At 39.8% G+C, this 13,368-nt stretch overlaps 4 protein-coding genes across 4 annotated transcripts; 3 read left to right on the top strand and 1 right to left on the bottom strand.

Moving 5' to 3' along the window:
- Positions 1-1,936: 1,936 nt before the first annotated feature.
- On the top strand, positions 1,937-3,427 carry PKNH_0209600 (parasite-infected erythrocyte surface protein; the record flags this gene model as incomplete). Its single annotated transcript, XM_002257732.1, has 1 exon — positions 1,937-3,427. One exon carries the CDS (start codon positions 1,937-1,939, stop codon positions 3,425-3,427), a length of 1,491 nt encoding a protein of 496 aa, XP_002257768.1.
- A 1,294-nt stretch (positions 3,428-4,721) lies between these two features.
- On the top strand, positions 4,722-5,682 carry PKNH_0209500 (thrombospondin-related sporozoite protein, putative; the record flags this gene model as incomplete). Its single annotated transcript, XM_002257731.1, has 3 exons — positions 4,722-4,779; positions 5,002-5,056; positions 5,316-5,682. 3 exons carry the CDS (start codon positions 4,722-4,724, stop codon positions 5,680-5,682), a joined length of 480 nt encoding a protein of 159 aa, XP_002257767.1.
- A 2,202-nt stretch (positions 5,683-7,884) lies between these two features.
- PKNH_0209400 (conserved Plasmodium protein, unknown function) lies at positions 7,885-10,424 on the top strand (the record flags this gene model as incomplete). Its single annotated transcript, XM_002257730.1, has 2 exons — positions 7,885-8,641; positions 8,812-10,424. The coding sequence occupies 2 exons, from the start codon at positions 7,885-7,887 to the stop codon at positions 10,422-10,424; spliced, it is 2,370 nt and encodes a 789-aa protein (XP_002257766.1).
- Positions 10,425-11,766: 1,342 nt separating this feature from the next.
- PKNH_0209300 (StAR-related lipid transfer protein) lies at positions 11,767-13,197 on the bottom strand (the record flags this gene model as incomplete). The annotated part of the gene is made up of 1 exon (XM_002257729.1): positions 11,767-13,197. The coding sequence occupies one exon, from the start codon at positions 13,195-13,197 to the stop codon at positions 11,767-11,769; it is 1,431 nt and encodes a 476-aa protein (XP_002257765.1).
- Between the last annotated feature and the right edge of the window lie 171 nt (positions 13,198-13,368).

Here is a 13,368-nt window from a genome sequence, read left to right as displayed (position 1 = left end):
TACACAATGGGGCGCGTGCGAACGAACGTGTCTGCATGCATACGTGAGCACACGATGAAAAGGGGTTACCTTGCAAAAGGCGGAGCTGCACAGAAAATAAAGTTCACACAACTTTCCAAGACTTGTTCTTTTGTTTTCTTTTTTTTCTACTATGCGTAGAATGGAAAAAAAAAAAAAAATGTTCATTTCGTTGAATAGAATTGAATCATGTTTCCCTATGTGTCACAGCTCCATGTCAATTTTTCAAATGAACAAAAAAAAAAAAAAAAAAAAAAAAAAAACATATACATATGTATATACGTGTAAACGCGCGCGCGGATGTAGGACAATGCACTTGTGCGGTCTAGTGTATCCATGTGCGTGCGGAAAATGGGACAGAGCCAATTTCTTTTTTTTTTTTCGAAAAGGAAAAACCGAACAGTTTCCTTGTGCCATGTAATGTGAAGACACTGTAGATCGAATAAACCTGACCCTGCAGCGACGAAGCTTAGCAACAAGGTTTGGTGGAACGTGGTGCTCTCAAATTGTTCCTGCGAGCTGTTCCTTACAAATTTGCCTTTTTTTTTTTTTTTTTCTTTTTTTTTTTTTTTTTTTTACTACATTAACATAATAATATCCCAATTCGTCTGCGCTGAACAGCCATCAATGGTGTATCCCCTCCAATTGTCAATCCTCCTTTTCGCCCCGATTTGTGTGTGGGCGCATAGCCATGGAAAAAGCTAAGCCACACGAAGGTACCACACACAAGTGGGGCTCCAAGGGAAATACCGCTATCCCATACCAACAGTATTTTGCGCATATCGTCTACATGAAAAGGCAAGAGGAGGTAAGTAAAGGGAAGAATTCACTTTGCACCCCCATATTAAGTACGTCAAGAGGAAGAAGTTCTGTTACCTCTCCTTCGAAGTGACACCTGCGTGGTGGACGTTCCACAGGGAGGAACAAACCATCAGGTGAACCACGCAAGGGTAATCCCACATCGGTACATAACACCAAGTTGCATTACACAAGGACAATCGACATATACACACAATTCCTTGCAACGATGTTGGTTGATGCGAATGGTGAATCGAAGAGCTTGCTAACAAAAAAAAAAAAAAGGAAAAATGTCGTCTCAGTTCTTCCGGCCGAGCTACCCTACAGGGGGATAGCGCTTCCCTAACATTCCACCCTTTGTGCAGAACATTTTTATCTTTTTTTTAAATGTACAAACTGGTAGGTCTCTTTTCTGTTTTTTTTTTTTTTTTTTTTTTTTTTTAGCAAGCAATTGGATCATGTGTAGAGGGGTAGATTAACGTAGACTCTACGAAGTGCCAACAGGGGGAAAAGGAAAAGAACATTTTTTCCGCTCGTTCGCACAGGTGCACACAGATATTCGTGACTTGTTGTAGGGGAAGGAGAATACATATGGAATATGCTTAAGTTTTTTTTTTTTTTTTTTTTTTTTTTTTTTTTTTTTTTTTTTCCCATTTCACGGGGGATCCCCTCTTGTAAATCTTTTCCGCTACCGTCACGTTTGCGCATGGTGCGTAATGTTATTTTGTTTTTAATATAATTAATTTTATTTTATATATATGTATATAAATATTTTAATCTACCGCTGAACAGAAGGAAATTCATAAAGGCATCTCCGCAAAATGGTACTCAAATGAAGCTATACATATGCATCTTGGCCATGTAGAGGCACATGGGATGTTTTCAAGTCAACCGAAGTTTTGCTTTTTCTGGGCCTGTAGCTTGACCAGGTAACGGAGGAAACACCTTTCCCGCGCGGGCAACACTATTTGACAAAGTGGCTTCTCTCGGCTATTGAAGCCCATTGACTAATCTGCTCATCCACCGCTACGCTACGATGCCGCTAGATCATCACGAATACTTACCTAGTCAAAGCACCCCCACGTCAAACCCCCCCTTAGCATAGTAGCCCTTGTTTGTGATGGCGAGGTTTCTGTTGGCCCTTGTTGGGCTGTTTTTCTGGTCCTCATGCCAGCACATAAACGCGTCGGAGAGATCAACCAACAGTAGAAACAATGAGATGTACGTCTCGCCCGTGCACTCGTTCAGCTCGCCCTTCACCGTGGACGACCTGAGCAAGGGGTGGATCCTCAACTACTCCACAGCTAGCACAAACAAGTACCTGGTGCTAATCCCAAACGTATATAACCGAAGGGGGTTCCTCTACCACAGAAAGCCCATCCTTTCAGATACCATCAACATCGAGTTCAGTTTCCACATAAGAAAGCAAGTGTACAAAGAACATATAGACGAAAGCTACTACAAAAATGAGCAAGTAAAAGAAGCAATATATAAAAACTCCACCGAAGAGAAGGACAAAATAAATGGTTTCGCCTTTTGGCTATTACCCAATGAGTTTTCCTTTCCAAGTGTAAATTCTCATGAAGGGGTTCAACTGGAAGAAGGGGAATTTGGACTCTATGGATATAAAAATAATTTTAATGGCATCGGTGTTGGTTTCCAATTACGTGGAAACGATTTAGCCATATCTGGATTTATTAACAATGGAAAAAAAAATATCAACATGAAGGAGAACACGACAAAGAGTTATAACCTGAGTCTACTGACCATGGATGACTTGATCTATGTAAAATTAACGACACAGAAAAACGAAATGCGTGTTTATTTGTTCAATGCCAGGAACAACAGTTATATCCACAGCCTAACGGTGAAGAAGCAGATACCAAAGGAAAATTACATCGGATTCAGTGCATTCAATTATAAAGAGAATGAGCAAATGACCAACACAAATGTAGAGAAGTACGTGCCCACCTTCGTAGGCATCACACACGTTTCAATTTCTAGTAGCGACCTTTTCTCCGATACAGAGCAGGGGGAGTACTCAGGACATGAAACGGATTCAGTTGTTGGAAACGTGGAGGAAAACATAAAGAACCACCCTAGTGATAGCCTTAACGGAATGGACTATAGCCATTTCAATCAAGTGGAAGCGCTCAAGTCTCTAACCGATACACTGAATAAATTCATGTCCTACCAAAAAAGTAGCGAGAAAAAAATTCAGCAGAGCCTTAACATGCTCCACGAGAGTCTACTTTTTCTACAAGCAGAGATAAAGCAAGTGAAAAAAAATGTCGTGAGCAAAGCTGAAGACCCCAAGCATTTTCAGAAAATTTTCACAACAGAGTTGAGTGGGCTGAAAAGTTTATTTCATTCACATGCACAACATAGTAAGAAAAATATCGAGGACATTACAGACAGGTTGACAAAACGGATTAATGAGAACCAGGAGTTAAAGCTCCTCGCGGAGAAGGCACAGAAGCTCGAAACCATCATCAACAAGGGTAACAACACTTCGTACATTTTTTCGTTTGCATTTGCTGTTCTCATTATTTTAACTCTAATTTTGATATACAAAAAGATTAGAGATGTCGAGAAAAAGCATATTTTGTGAGGTGAAAATCGCGTTGTCTGGAAGGATATTTTTGTGTCTTACTCTCTACAGTTAAATAGCCTCAGTTTTTTTTCTCCAGCATGTGAATTTTATCCATTTGGGGGGTATGGGATCCATTGTGTTTATCCCCCCTACTACTTATGTAGTTGCCCCACTGAGGGATATTATTTTTTTTAAATGCGCCACTTCGTTGTTAACAACTTTTTGGAGAAAAAAATCCTTCTTTGCCACTTTGCCAATTTTACCACGTATCCCAATGTGCTTAGTCAAAAAAAAAAGGTTCAATTGTGAAACCCAAGTGAACCATTTTTTTTTTTTTTTTTTTTTTTTTTTTTTCGAAAATAATGTTGCCTATTTAGTGCGACCAGTTTGTACGTTTCATTTTGACTTTTTTCAAAATGGAAAAATGGATCTGTGTTTGTTCTCGTCCACGGAGAAGGGGAGAAAGTGTTGTCAACTAGCACATGTACACTTACGCTTTGTTTTTGCGCATTTTAAACCCCGTTGTTCTGTCCCGCCGCCTGCTTTTACCCATTTCGGTGAAAAGGGGGTCAAGCAAAACAGAGCGTAGAGAAAGAGATAAAAAATGATATGCCATACTGGGGAGGGGGAAAAAAAAAAAAATATATAAAATAAAATAATGTAGATTATGAGTAGGCAAAATAGGGATCTGCCCCTTCAACACACCAGTTTCTGAACCCATGGCACATGCGTAAAAAAAAAAAAAAAATTTTTTAAAAGGGGCAACCTGCTCTGGAGAGCTAAAAGCTCTTCCGCGTGTATCTGTGCAACAGAGGAAGTCTACGCACACAATTGGACGTGTAACTGGTGTGTAACTAAGTGTACCCCGCATCCTATTATTATGTACTACATGCTCATGTGCACATGTGAGTGTAGGCTCACGGCAACACGTAGTGACCATTCCCAGGTTGTCCATCTCGACAAACAGAGACTCACGAAAAGCTCAATCCAAATTCGCTTAAGGGTCAAAATTCGAAAAAAAAAAAAAAAAAAAAAAAAAGACATGCAAAAATTGTACACTTTCCCCTTTTGCAGATACATTTTTACGTTTACACACAAAAATTACCCCCTTTTGTCATTTTTCCATTTTGTCTTTTCGCGATGATGCGATTTTTTTTTTTTTTCTCTCCACATTTTAACTGCAATTAAGACATAAAAGTTGTACGACATCGTTATCTGACGCACAGTTTTCTTTCTCCCCCCTGCTTCTTTTTTTTTTTTTTTTCGTAAAATTCTTACCTTTTACAACTTTCTCCTGCAACCACTGACCAAGATGTGGACGAACAGCTTAACCTCGTTTTTCTTGCTTTGCTTAATAAGCGCACACCTGAGTAATTTTAAATTTCACCAGGCACAAGCGGAGGGCAGAACGAAATTGGGCTCATGCCGACACATCCCGATGGAGTGATGGAGTGATGGAGTGATCGAGTGATCGAGTGATGGCCTGATGGGGCTACTGCTGTTCATTCATTGGGCTACCCAAGGCCCCAGCATCGGGCGAATTTGCATCTTCATTTTGCTATTCCGACTTATATCTTTCACCCTTTGTACAGATTTTTTCTTCGGGCAAGACAACCACTCCCTGGGAGGACACCTTACGACAGATAGGTAACCGCAGCGCTCTGCGTGATGTAAAAGCACAGATGTAGCTAAAACGAAGTGCTCTTTACACCTCGTGGGAGGGAAAGAAAAAGGGAGCTCTTACTTCTCTGTGAGTGATTCCGCAATGGGGCTAGAAGCATGTTCATAAGGCTCCTTCGCGGGGGACTCCTCATGACAGAAATATGCACACGCGCATGTACATAAACGTTCACGTATGTATAGACGCAGTTCCATATAGTTTGTATTCCCCCACACGTTCCCCCAGAATTGCACACAATGAGCCCGCATTACGAAATCGTATGCTCCAAGAAGCCAAGCCTTACTGCGACCAGTGGACAGAATGGTCCGATTGTTCAAAGTCCTGTGGCATGGGAGTTAAAATGAGGGTTCGAACGAGCAGCCAAAAGGAACACTCCCGAGAATGCTCCAACATTAAGGAAACTGCAGTTTGCTTCAATGACAATTGCGCAGAATTGATGGGAGCAAGAGAACGAGACGAAAAGGAGCAAAGAGAAAATGAAATAAGAAATACTAGGCGAAAGTATCTGCTAATTTTTGGCATCTTTTCAGCCATAAACATAGTCATACTGCTCGTATGTGTAATTATGTCCATCAAGAGAAAAGTCATCTAATTTAAGTTGTCCCCAAAAGTAGCGATCTGAAGAAAGTGTTAACTTTGCATCGATCTGGTCATTCTTTTTAAATAGCATTTTTTTTTTTTCCTCTCTCTCTCTTTCTTCCTTTGTTAACGTACAAAGATGTGCTTATTGTGATGCACTTCATTTTTTGTTATTCTTTACATATACTTACAAGCGATTTTTTTTTTTTTTTTTTTTTTTTTTTTGAAGCCTTTTTCTAACGTTTGTGAGTACTCCTCTTTGAAACCTTTTTCTTTTTAAGATTAAACGAAAAGTTGTGATTTTCCAGCGAATTCGCAGTCCTACTTCGTTTCTTAAGAAATGGAGAACATTTGTCCGACAAACGTTAGGACAATATTGTCCTTGCTTTTACCACCCTCTGCAGAGTTTTTTTCCCACGAGGTGTTCCAAAATTATTTGTTCTTCAACACTTTTTGTATGAACTGTTCAGGTGAATTACGCATACTTACAAGCGATTTTTTTTTTTTTTTTTTTTTTTTTTTTAAACGTTCAGGTAGAACTGTAAAGGGACACGTATGACTGCACACACATGTGTTGTATGTACGTTTGGTTGGGGAAAAAATCTGATAAGATAAACACGTGTTTTGTTCCATTTTACTTCATTTAAATAGAGAGAAAGAAATGATACCAATGCGTGGCAACATGACCCCTTTTGCCTCATTCGCATATTACTACCATTTGGGAGGAGGTGAGATGAGAAGTTGGCAACACTAGCGAGCATTTTCCTTTTGCTGTGTACAAGCTTTCCTCAGCGTCTTCGTTGGTTAATTCGCATGTACTTTAATCGTACAACTTTTCGTTGAGAGGAAACGCAATTTTAGCTGGAGGAATTCAACTTAAATACGGTAGCATAGACTTTTTCTAATTCGGACGGCGCAAATTTTGCGCGCCATCTGGGGCACATCACTTGGTTTCCCCTTTTTCACCTTCCTCACACAGGGCTGCGTTTAATTAATTTTTTTTTTTTTTTTTTTTTTTTTTTTTTTTTTTTTTGTTTAGACTTTTGCGGCGCGTTCGTTCTTTGTTGTCCCTTTGTTCACATGGTGCCCTTTTTCTCACTTTGCATTTTCGTTCGCGCGCATCAAAAACGCACATTAATGCGGGAGGGTGGGGAGAGGACGAAACAGTTGGCGCCACATTTAACGGAACAAATCTGAATAAATTTTGAAAAAAGAAGAATGGCAAACAGGCGCTCGTGATCTTACTTCCATACGTGTGTACTTGTTTTCATATGCGCGCACATGCGCACTTTTCCTCTCTCCTGAGCGCATGCTCACACCTGGGTGTTTCCCTGCACGTCGAGCAAACGCTTGCTTATCTGCCCGTCCACCTGCATGTGCCCTTGCGCGACTGTTTGTGCGACCAGTACATGCATAAGTAGGAATGTCCTCTCACAAGTGTGTCCTCCGCATGGAAGGGGTTACAGCGTTTCATAGCACACATTTGTTGGCACTCCGCGCGCGTTCATTTTTGCGCTTACTTGGAGATGATTTGGGATCCATTCGTTGACAGTATCCAATTTTCAGGTACGACCAATATTTTTGTCCCTTTTTGTCCGTTTTTTTTTGTCTTTTTTTTTGCCTTTTTTTTTGCCTTTTTTTCTTGTCTTCTTTTTTGTCCCTTTTTCCTTGCCCCCTTTTGTCCACACCGCTGTAGTCACCACCGCCTTCCCCTTAAAGAGGCCAAAACAGGAAGCTGCAAATTCATTTATAATACCCTTTGGATTTTTTCTATCCAATCGAACATCAGTGCAGTGTGCTACGTGTTAAAAACATGGGGGCACCTTTCGAGACATGCGTAACTTTGCATGTTTGCCTTCCATACGAAAGAGCTATTTTTTCTCGTCGATTTTGAAGACTTGTTCTGCGCGTGCGATCTTTTCGCATGACTGTGTTCACGTGACTGATCATCCGACAGATCATATGACTGTTCACGTAACTGCTCCGTGTGCCTGCCTACTGGCGTCTGTTTCGGGGAAAGGAAGGACATCGCCCTTGGTGCTGTTTAGCTATTGACGGAGAATTCAAGTACCCTTCCTACAGAGAGGTGAACTTGGGCCTGTGAAAAAAAAAGTGAATCAAGGCGTCTCTTCTTTGGTTCATCATTCCGTCATTCCATCAAGCAAGCTTTTTTTTTTTTTTTTTTTTTTTTTTTTTTCTACCTGCTTTCGGCAAAATGAGTGACGAGTACAAACTAAGCATCGACCTGAAGAAGACGGAACAGTTGAAGGAGCATTTGAAGGCCATTGCCAAAGCTATACATAATGAATTCGGGTACTTTTGTCCAAGTGGTGGAGTGAAAGTCCCTCAAGATCAGTCCAACGATTTGTCCAAGAGCATATGGAACACCTTTTACACGTCTTGGAGGATGGAGGATTTCACCAGATTGGATCTTAGAAGTGTATTGAATATCCTGAAGAGGAATCCCTACGTGATGGGGTGTGTATACTTCCTCATTATTTTCACGTTTGTTTATTTGTTAACCTTATTCCTGTACACGAAATTCTTTCGGAATTTGATTAAATCCATTCGTTGCAAAACGTGCAAAAGGAAGAAACAGAGGAGGGAACAACAAGAGAGTGAAAATAAGGATGTAATGGAAAATGTCAAGAAACGATTCTTTAATATTATGACTTATGTGTTTTTGAGTTCACTAATTTGTGTTCTTATTAGTTTGGGTATCTGGTTTATGATTTCATTTTTTAAGACAAGGAATGGGATTTATATGAATGTGTGCCATGCGTCTACCTCGATTGAGAACTTCCTCACCGACCGCTGTTCCGTGGGGGGCAACGTTGTGGACTCGTCTTGCTATTCTCTGGAACACATGGTTAATGATACTGTGTCCATCGTGGGACAATATCAGGATATCAAGACGCAGATAAAGACGGACATGCTGGTGGATCAGGACAGGTCTGTTCCTCTCCTTGCAAGTAGGTCTCCCTGCCACGTCGTTACGTAAACAACTTCACCACGTAACTACTTAACCACGTAACTACTTAACCACGTAACCACGTAACCACGTAACCACGTAACAACGTAACAACGTAACAACGTAACAACGTAACAACTTAATCACATCACCACGTAACCACCCACGCAGACTTCGTCACCGCGTTTGAAAACCTGAAGAAGCTACATGGAAACGTAAGTCGCAACAACGACATCCTGGAGAAGGACTACTTCCACACGTACCCTGTACTGACGAGGCTAGCGCAAATTCTGGAGGCAGTCATCCGGGAAGGAGACGCAAACCTGAAGCATACGCAAGGCACCCTTGATGAGGCAAAGGAAGCAGTCAAAGGAAGTTTCGAGGAGATTGATGAAGTGTTAGGAAACAAATTTAGAGAAAACATGGAAAAGGTAAACGAACAAATTACCAATTTTAATAAATCCATGAACAGCATAATACACCAGTATAAGATAAAGCAGAACATAAAGAAGTATACCATCTCGATTCTGATTGTGAAGTTGGTGTTGCTGATTCCTCCACTTCTCATTCTTATCGGACTAGTGGTATTCATATATCTTTTGGTAAAAGGAGACATAGGAAACAGTAGTCATTTTTTTCTGGATCTATTTGGAGTTTTCAGCGCCTACTTTGGCTTCCTAACAATTGTGATTTTGTTAATGGGCATAATATTGCTCAGTACATCAATCTTGGGGGGAACGACCTGCATCATCGCAGATAGGGTTTTAAAAAACGAGCTGAATTTTGATGTCCTGAAAGACACCACTATTGATTACTGCCTGAAAAATGAAAATTCACCACTTATATCGGAGGATATCACGAAGGGAATTGTGGACAGTATGAAGTACCTTGACACAGCCCCAATGGAAAAGAAGGTGCATGAATTTAATTCTTATTTTAAAGAAATGAAAAAAACATTCCAAGAAAACACACGCAACTTTGTCAACTATATGTGGGTGGTCATTACCAAGCCCAACGGGAACAAATATATAGATGGAATACATTTGGAGAATCTTAGAAAGTCCCTCCTTGGAACTACTATCACACGGGATAATGTTAAATTTGCCCAGTTTAATCTATGGGGAATAGATGAATACTTAAAATATTTGAATCGCTATTTTTTTGAAGGTAACCATTTTGCCCTTTGTTTCGAAAATGATATCTGCGAGAGGCAGGAAGGTAAGTTTAACATCAGCTTCAGGTCCTCCATTAATGACGGCAAGTATCACACATTGAGGGACCGTGTTAGGATAGGCGTGAGGAAGGAGGACCTAGACAATGTTGTGAATCTATTCATTTACAAGTCCAAAATCAGAAACGAAAAGATGTTCTCTGTAGAAGATCTGGACAGCACCATCAAGGGAAAAATAGGCTGGAACGAATACACGCCGAGAATTACAAAAAGAAGGGATGAAAATCAAAAGACCTCCATCCTTAGAAGATACCTCGTGGAAGATATTGAAAATCTCAACTTCAACAATGTGATTAGCTTCTTTGAACAAATTAAACAAAAGTTCATTACCCTTAGAGACATGATCATTACGAAGGTGCGCATGTTGGCTAAGAACACCAACTGCAGTAGACTCGTTGGTGAAATCCATAACCTGAAGAATATCTACTGCAACAATGTCGTCTTGAATATGACTATTCTGTCCATCGCGCTTATCACCTTCTCCATCATTTCATTTTTCCTCTGGTACTCCTTTTTGTTTTTTTGGTTGTACTATCAAATGAAGATGAATTGATGAGGAGGGGGGGGGGCGCGCCAGAGTGGTCACTAGTTCTAATTGGATAAATATTCATGGATTTACGCTAAAGTTAGAAAGTTAACGTATAATGATAGGGTTCTAATATTATGTATATAATTTATACCTCTCGAATTTTTCATTTCAAGGATGCAGAATTTTTTTTTTTTTTTTTTTTTTTTTTTGATCATATCCCCTTTTCATTTTTGCAATAGAGAATGTTAATATGTGTAGGAGCCCCCTTTTGTTATGAACAATTGCTATAGCATATATTTTTTATGTGTAGCACAGTCATCTACTCTATTGTTGGAATTAATTGTGAAGATACTTTGAGTGCAGTAGATCATAATTGGAATTGAGGAACACTCTGGAAAACACATAAGAAAGAGATGGTGGGGCTCCTATAGTGAAGGCGTAGGTGACTAGAAGTGATGAAATGTAGTTTTGTTATTCGCAGCTTATTTTTTATAATGCTCGTTTAGTAATCTTTATAAGGTGTATTGTACACATTTTGCTTTAGATGATGTGTGTACACGTAAAGGCTCGATGTGCTTCTTCTCTTTGGAGAAGTTTGTCATATCATTGAGCTATACGCTTTCCTTTTTTTTCGTCAACTTAAAGTAACATTGGTTCGGGTTGAACGATTAATCCAACCAACCCACCTGGCTAGCCAGATCATTTTTTTTTTTTTTTTTTTTTTTTTTTTTTGGCTAGCTGTATGGACGTGTGTAAATATGCATGTGTGCATGCGCATTTTTTGTGGTGAAGAAGGCAGAGGGGAAAAACTTTTTTATTGATCTTGTTTTAGCCTGTTTCTAGGAGATGTTGAAGGGGGGGGGGGAGTATACGGACAACGGTGGCAACTGCCAATATGGCGATGCGGCCGAAATTGGTTTCCCCCTCCTTTTCAGCTTCCTATAAAAAAGGATGAACAGGTTATGAAACGGACAAAGTTTGCACACATATGGGGATGGTTAAAAAATTGTGTATTCTTTCTGGGGATTGAAATGGTAAATGGCTGTGCATTTTGAAGAAAAAAAAAAAATAAATAAAATAAATAAATGAATAAATAAAATAAACATCAACGCGGGATGAGTAAAAACAAATTATAATAAATCAGAGGTGTCGAATGAGGTACGCGGCGCGGGGAGGATCATAACTAAAATTGGTGCAACGCGCATAGAGGGGTTTTGTGCGCAGGTCCTTCACTTGTGTCTATCTTTTTAGGAAAATGGTGTACGGGATATGAGCGCAGTAGTACAAACAGGTTGTTTATGTTTGAGATGGTGGTGTCATGGAGCATGCCTTGGATAATTTTGAATATTACAGTTACGCTACGAACTCAGAAGATGCTGGTAACGATAACGTAAATTTTTTTGAAAAAATTGACATTGGTGGTCCAAATGAAGTAGAAGGGGTCCACGAAGATGACGCGGAGGACGGTGGAGCCAAAGAAAGGGGACTTGGCTACCTGACCATCCATTCCCGCCAATCCACCAGCGCCATCCTCAGAGGAAAAATTATCCATCTGAAAAGGGAGCTGATTCTTGTTTATTTCTTCACTGGACAACGATAGTCCCTTCTCAGTAAGTTCCTTGGAAGACTTGTGTAGGTCGAAGATGAGAGCAGGAAAAATCTGACCCAGAATATTATTTCGGATAAACTTTGGAATGTTAACATCATAATAAACGGAGATTACATAATCTAGTCCTTTCTCGTATGAGTTTTTGTTCTTTGGGTAGAGGCAGAAAAAATTCTCGTAATCACGTATACGTGTGTAGTAACTACTATCGGTAAAAACATTGTTCACAGATTTGTTGGCAACAAGGAGAATGTTCTGATCTTCTATATACTTCTGATAAAATTCATATACTGTATCTTGGCTCTTGAAAGGCCAAGGGAGTCCGTTAATTAGATATATATATCTTCGATTTTCTCTGAGGTGTTCATTTTGTAGTATATATTTTGAGGGATCAATTTTCTGCCCATCCTTAAATTTTTCCAATATCGACGTTTTATTCAACTTGAGGTAGTTAATTTTATATATGTTTTTGTTCCACTCTTTTATAATGTCGATATTGTTGAGTGCCTGACTACCTCCGTAGAGAGACACATCATCCAGAGTTCCATAGCCTATGAGATCATACCTTGTTTCACTTTTATCTTCTAAAATGTTTTTGTAAAGAGTTACTTCAGGTGACTTATAAAAAATTTCGCAATTTTCCAAAGAAAAGGTTTTGTTTCTTATTCTTGTACATACATCTAGATAATGATCTATTGTATCTTTTTCGATGAGGGGACTTACCTTGGTTCCTACGCTCTGTTGTGGTAATTCTTCCTGTGTGCTTGCTTGTCCCTTTATTGTCTCCTCATATTCAGCTATATCGTTTGCATTATCTGAGTTCCCGCTCACGTTTACATCATTTCCGTTTATTTCTCTGACAACAGATTCGTTTTCTTCTTCTACCTGTTCGTGCAATATTCTGTTGCGGGAAATATCACTGGGTACGATGCACACTACATTCCTTTCTCTTCTCTCCTTTTGTCTGTACATGGTCATATTTCTTGCAAAGTGCGAGGCATTTTTTCGCGGGAATATGTGGACATACTTTCCCCTCCTGTTTTCGTTTAGAATAACGTTGCTTCCATCAAACGAGGCGACTTCCCAGCTCGTAAGCAGACTCATCCATTTGCGTCGTCCATCTCGGCATACATACTCCACGAGGGCCAACAGGAGGGAGAGTGCAAGCAGTTTGCTTTTTTTTAAAATCATTTTGGAGTGCACAAGGGAAAAAAAAAAAAAAAAAAAAAAAAAAAGGGCAATCAAAAAAGGGTACAAAGGAGTAGCCTTCAAATTTGTGAGGGCACAGCAGGAAGCTTATCGCGGCAAGCTACTTGGGGGTGGTGGTGGCTGCAACAGATCTATGCTTTCGGGGGTATAGGA

The sequence above is a fragment of the Plasmodium knowlesi genome, assembly GCF_000006355.2.
Source record: "Plasmodium knowlesi strain H genome assembly, chromosome: 2".
NCBI lineage: Eukaryota > Apicomplexa > Aconoidasida > Haemosporida > Plasmodiidae > Plasmodium > Plasmodium knowlesi.
The sequence above is the reverse complement of the archived record's forward strand: the minus strand, read 5'-3'. Positions and strand labels throughout refer to the sequence as shown.